The 6000-nt window shown below is 40.7% G+C and overlaps 1 protein-coding gene across 3 annotated transcripts in view; it reads right to left on the bottom strand.

Moving 5' to 3' along the window:
• Positions 1-241: 241 nt before the first annotated feature.
• CTC1 (conserved telomere maintenance component 1) overlaps positions 242-6000 on the bottom strand; it is a 42175-nt gene continuing 36416 nt past the window's right edge. For all 3 annotated transcript variants that reach the window (XR_016077575.1, XM_010245802.3, XM_010245804.3), the window contains 2 exons: positions 1114-1445; positions 242-599 (listed from right to left, as the gene is read on the bottom strand). Coding sequence is in view for 2 of the 3 variants with exons in the window: in XM_010245802.3 (XP_010244104.1) it covers positions 432-599; positions 1114-1445 (500 nt within the window). In the remaining variant the exon portion in view is untranslated. The remainder of the gene's footprint in view (positions 600-1113; positions 1446-6000) is intronic.

Below are 6000 nucleotides of genomic sequence, written 5' to 3'. Positions count from 1 at the left end.
ATTAACCTTCATAAAGTTGTTGCCACTCAAAAGTTATCAAAGGAGTACGGAGTACCATATGCTAAATTAGAAAAGGGTCAGGTCCGATCATTTTGATTCTGTTAGCAGGCCAATCACCTAGCTAGACAACATAAAACTACAAGTTTGAGATAGTGTAAAACTTGTCTGGCCACACAAATATTAACACAAAACAGGCCATGCATACAGTTTGGCATGCTTTTCAATAAGTACTCTCTGATCTCAGTATTTTATAGTTCATGGTAGATCTTGATAATAAAATCAGGCATGTCTACAATAAGAGGTAATAATTAGTAGAATGCTTTCAAAGCTTTGGAAATAATAAATTATGGCATATATAAACAAAATGTACACATGGAAATACAACAGAAAGGCAAATGGAACTTGATTAATTTACAAGTAACAAATGATCCTTATCTAACTAGTTCTTTTATCTTGTTCCTTGCATCTTCCAGATGATTCAAATGCCGAACTTCTCTGGCCCATATATGTTTCACTGAAGGATTTAGTGTCTCCATATCCGAAATCTCTTTCTGTAACTTCACTATAGCATCTGAATCCATAACACTGCCTACAACATTCTGGAAAGAAAGGTTAAAATTAAGCAAGGAATTATCAATTTCTAGGTAGATGCTCTGTTTCTCTTTTCTTTTCTCTCACAGCAGACAAGAGCCACTACCTAACAATGATCCCAGCTACCCAGGTCTTGGAAGGGATTAAGTGGATATGGACCTAACTTTGGTGGTGATCCACTCCCAAGACGCCCAGGTAGTCAGGACCAGCATTAGGTAATGGCCTTTTATATGTATCATCATATAACTTGAGGACAGACATAAACATGCTAATGTGCTTGAACGTGAATATAATGTTCAATAACTCCTTAATTAACCCAGAGCTTCTCAGGGGTTTAGATTTGGATAGATTCCAAATACCAACTCTTAAATTCTGCTTCCTAAATGATAGGTCCAACTCAGTCAAATTATACAGGGCAGCAAGCGAGATCATATACTGGAAAAAATGACCTCAGAATCAAATCCAAGTTCTTCAACATTCTTTAATACATGATCCCAAGGGTGGGGGAAAAAGAAAACTCACCAAAACAGAGCCACCACAAGCATTAAGAATGATAAACTTCAGGAGATTCTCATCTGAGCTGCTGAAGACATTATCTGAAGTGACTGAAAAGGTAAGGTCTTGACATGGCGAATCAAGTGCTGCTCCGCAATTCTTCACTATGATTCTGTTATACTTGCTTAAGATCTTATCCAAATAATAGATGGCAGTACTTGTGGCCTTGTCCGTTTGAGTTCTCTTCAATCTCCAGCAACTGCTATTGAGTGCCTTGTCTGATATTTTTTCATATAACCTAAGCATTGTGGCTGCTCTCTTGGCATTGGCCCAGCAATAAAACGATGATGACCCATCATCTATAGATAATGCATGAACAAGTGGGGAGACAAGAAAAAGAAAATAATTGTTAGGAAAAGACAAAGGTGACCTGATGTACAGGAAAGTTGTATGACATATAGTCCAGGGTTTGCCTTTAAGACTCTCAAATAAGGCTAGAGATGGAATCATGAACTAAGGGTGAACAAGATATGTTGTTATTTAAGCTCCATTTGGATAAGCTTTGGAATTTGAGCTTTGGGCTGTGAAAAACAAATTTGAGTAAAAAATGTTTTTATCATTTGGTAAGAATTATTTCTAAAAACAAATCAACGTAAAGCCAAAACACTTTTAAGCCACAAAGAAAAAAACCTCTTGGGCTTTGTGCTTCTGGACTTCAAAAGCATAAATCCTGAAGCTTATCCAAACACAACCTTAGTTTTCTTACAGAATGTGGTTAGCTTAATTCTGAAGAAATCATGGGGACATGCACTAACCCCAATGAAATTTCATACTGCTACCCATAAACCAATTGGAATAGCAACTGAAAAGTTCAAGTTCATAAATTGGTAGAAAGCAAGTATGGCATGGTCCTGTAGGTTTCTTACAGGTTCGCATAATTAAGAATGACTGAATCAACTTGACCATATTTTGTTTTCTAGAATAGTGATAGGTATCTATGGGCAGCATTGATCAAAACTCTCTTTAAAGCTCGACACAATAACCACAATCAAAATTCTTTCCGGCTATATTTGGTTTGATAGATAATAAGAGAGAAACACAAAGTTGAGGAAAGTTATATTAAACCAAAAAACAGCACTAGATGATTTTTGACTTCTGACTAGAAAGGTCTAAAAGACAAAAGGTTCACTTAAATTGATTAGGAAACAAACCAAGGAGGTATATGTGATGCAGGTGAAAAGAAGGAAAAAAAATCAAGGGGTTATATGCAATTTAGAAGTCTAGAAAATTAGGAGTTTTCATCATGGGGCCTGTAGAGAACACTGATGCGGGCCCCACAGCAGTGGTCCCCACTGTTTCGTAGGACAGCATGTGTAGTTACTTGTTTAAGTTATAGTAGTGTTAGTTTGGGTCAGTTTGTTAATTCAGTTGTTATTTATTTCAGTTTTTATTTACTTTATTTATCATGTAAGTACTAAGGGCAAATCTATCCTTTCCATTATGTACTGAACATAACCTATAAATAATAAGAGAGTGGCGGCAGCAGGTCTGTTAGAATCTGTCCCTCCTTTCAACCCCTTGTGTTCTCCTGTTTCTCTTCTATTCCTTCTCCTTTCTCTCACTTTTCTTCTGTTTTGTAAACCTAAAACCTATTAGGATTCAAGACTGATTACAGTCTTGATCTTCTACTTGGTATCAGAGCCTATCTAGGGCTTCTCATGTGTGTCTAGTCCAGCCGACCACATGAGGACTAACTAGGGCTGGAAGCTTATGAAGAAGTATTCGGCGGCTGAATCTTGGAGATTACCAGGAGAGGTTTGCAGCAGTTGAGGACTTGCCACGGCTTGCAGAGAGTTGGTAATCAGGAATAAGCAGTGAAGGTTAGGGTTCAGGTAACCCTGGAAGGCAGTAAACCGAAATCCATAAGTAATTCTTTTTTATTTAGTTTCAGAGACTACAATCAGTCGAGATAGGTTGGACCTATCTAGAAGGAGAGGCCGAACTGTTTTAAGTTTGTTTCTAGGGTTTGACTATTGGGCCGAACCCCCCCCCCCCTCTCAGAGGTGAGCAGTTTTAGGGTTTCATATTGACCCTACGACAAGTCCCACTTGTGCGGACTGCTTGGAGAGTGCAGCTGAGCACTTATTTCAGACCTACAGTTGAAACCCTAATTCTGCTCTCGCAGCAGTGGGCCCCACAGTAGTGATTTCAGAAAATAGCATCTCAGATTGCTCTTCTAGAGGATAAAACCTTGACAGGCTGCCTGGTACTGTGCATGCCGATTGATTTCAGATCAGATTTGAGTTGATTTCTTGCATATACTGGGATACGCGATTGATTTCAGATCAGATTTGGGTTGGTTTCAGATCAGATTTCAGATCATATTTGTGTTGGTTTCAGATCAGATTTCAGACCTACTTGATTTCACTCTGTTTTCTGGTATAGTGGCTCTAACAGTTTGTAGCCACTGATTCTTGATCAAAGATGGAGTTTAAGGGTCAGGGAGAAAGTAGTTTTGGAAACAACAGTTATGGTAGTATATCTGAAACCCGGTTTCAGATTACAACTATGAGATTTGATGGGTCAAATTACTTGGAGTGGGCTCAATCAGCCATGATGGCTATTGGAGGAAGGGGAAAACTGGGTTACCTCTTGGGAGATGTGAAAGAACCTTCCAAGGAGGACCCAACATACACCAAGTGGGTTCAAGAGAACTATTTGGTTATGGCATGGCTGTGTAATTCTATGCAGCCACATATCAGCCGAAATTACTTGTGGGCAAAGACAGCCAAAGAGATATGGGATGTTGTGAAAGAAACATATTCCCAACCCCTTAATGTTGTCAGAGCCTATGAACTGAAGTGTGAGGTGAACAGCCTTAAACAAGGAGAGAAGCCAGTTTCTGTCTACTTCTCTACATTGAAATCCTTGTGGCATGAGATTGACCATCTAGAGACCCTTGAGTGGGAGAGTCCCAAAGATGCACAGGCTCACAGAAAGCAAGTCGAGACGAATAGGGTATTTGAGTTTCTGGCTGGTTTGAATTCAGAATATGACATTGTGCGACAACAGATATTGACAAGAGATAGTGTGACCCTTTCTCAAGCATACTCCCTGGTGCATAGTGAAGAGACCAGGAGGAAATTCATGATGCAGCCTCAGCCCCCTTTTCAAGCTATCGGATACTATCTCTTTATCTTCTGTCTTGCATGTTCCTAAGCTTGATACTAACCTGCTTTCAGTTAGTAGTATTACCAAACACATGAACTGTTCAGTAACCTTTTTCCCTGACCCATGTGTTTTTCAAGACATGGAGACGAGGAAGGTGATTGGGACTGGCCGTGAGACGAATGGGATCTATCTGCTTGGAGAGAGTTCTCGTCGGGAGGAATCAGTGGATAAGAAGTCTTTTGTTTCCCAGTCTGAGTACGGTTATGCTTTGGCATAATCGATTAGGTCATTTTTCTTTTTTAAGTCTGTTTCCTGCTTTATTTGAGTCTGTTGAGTTATCAAAGTTGAGGTGTGAGAGTTGTGAGTTTGCCAAACATTGTAGAACCTCTTATTCTTTAACTAATAAAATGAGTAATTCCACTTTTAATATTGTGCATACTGATGTTTGGGGGCCATATCATATCTCTTCTATGGGTGGGTACAGATATTTTCTACTGTTTGTTGATGACCATACCCGCTTTTCTTGGGTCTATCTTATGCGTTCTCAGGATGAGGTTCCTGCTCTGACCCAAAACTTCCATCAGATGATTCTCACTCAGTTTGGGGCCAAAATCAAAGTCCTTAGATCTGATAATGCAAAGGAATACTTTGCTCAGCCATTGACCTCCTACCTTCTTAGCCAAGGAGTTATTCACCAGAGCACTTGCCCTTATACACCACAGCAGAACGGCGTTGCCGAAAGGAAGAATAGGCATATCTTGGAGGTGGCTAGAAGCATTATGTTTACATCCAATGTACCTATTCGCTTCTGGGGTGATGCTATCCTCACGACAGTTTATCTCATTAATCGAGTTCCTTCCCGGGTTCTTGATATGAAAACCCCTTTTTCCCTTCTATACCCAGACGAAGAGTTGTTCATTGTTCCCCTTAAAACCTTTGGTTGTACCTGTTTCGTTCAGCTTCTCGGGCTCCATCATTCCAAGTTTGAACCTAAGGCCTCCAAATGCATTTTCCTCGGTTATGCACAAACTCAAAAGGATTATTGCTGCTATGATCCGGTTTCAGGGAAAAGGTTTGTCTCCATGGATGTCACCTTCTTTGAGGAGACACCCTAGTATCCTATGGTTTCTCCTCAGGGGGAGAGTAGTGAGAGTGGGGCAGTTTTGAGTTTCTTTCCTCAGGGGGAGAGCAGTGAGAGTGGAAGTGGGGCTGTTTTGAGTGGGGCTGTTCCTTTACCTATTCCACTGGGTAATGAAGGTTGTAGTGGTGAGGGTGGTTAGAGGGAGAAGGAGTTGAGACTCTATCACAGGCGATGCAGGCAGGTTGATCCTAATCATCAGCAGTCCCGGCCAGCTCCAGTTCCTTTTGCGGCTCCAGATCCAAAGCCTACTGAGACACCTCCCACTGTTGCCACTTCCCCTCTTGTGAATGACCTTGATCTCCCTATTGCCATTCGCAAAGGGAAATGATATTGCACCACTTCTACAGCTCACAGCATCTCACAGTTCTTATCCTATGATCGTCTATCTCCATCTTACCGGTCCTATCTCACTTCCATTGCCAATGTCCCTATTCCAAGAATAGTGCAAGAAGCCTTATCAGTTCCAGAATGGAAAGATGCAATGCAAGACGAAATGGATGCCCTATTGAAGAATAATACTTGGGCACTAGTTGACCCACCAAAAGGAAAGAAACCGATGGGATGCAAATGGGTGTTCACTGTGAAGCATAATGCTGATGGCT

This window comes from Nelumbo nucifera, chromosome 6 (genome assembly GCF_055504915.1).
Source record: "Nelumbo nucifera cultivar China Antique chromosome 6, China Antique-T2T, whole genome shotgun sequence".
Lineage (NCBI taxonomy): Eukaryota > Viridiplantae > Streptophyta > Magnoliopsida > Proteales > Nelumbonaceae > Nelumbo > Nelumbo nucifera.
The sequence above is the reverse complement of the archived record's forward strand: the minus strand, read 5'-3'. Positions and strand labels throughout refer to the sequence as shown.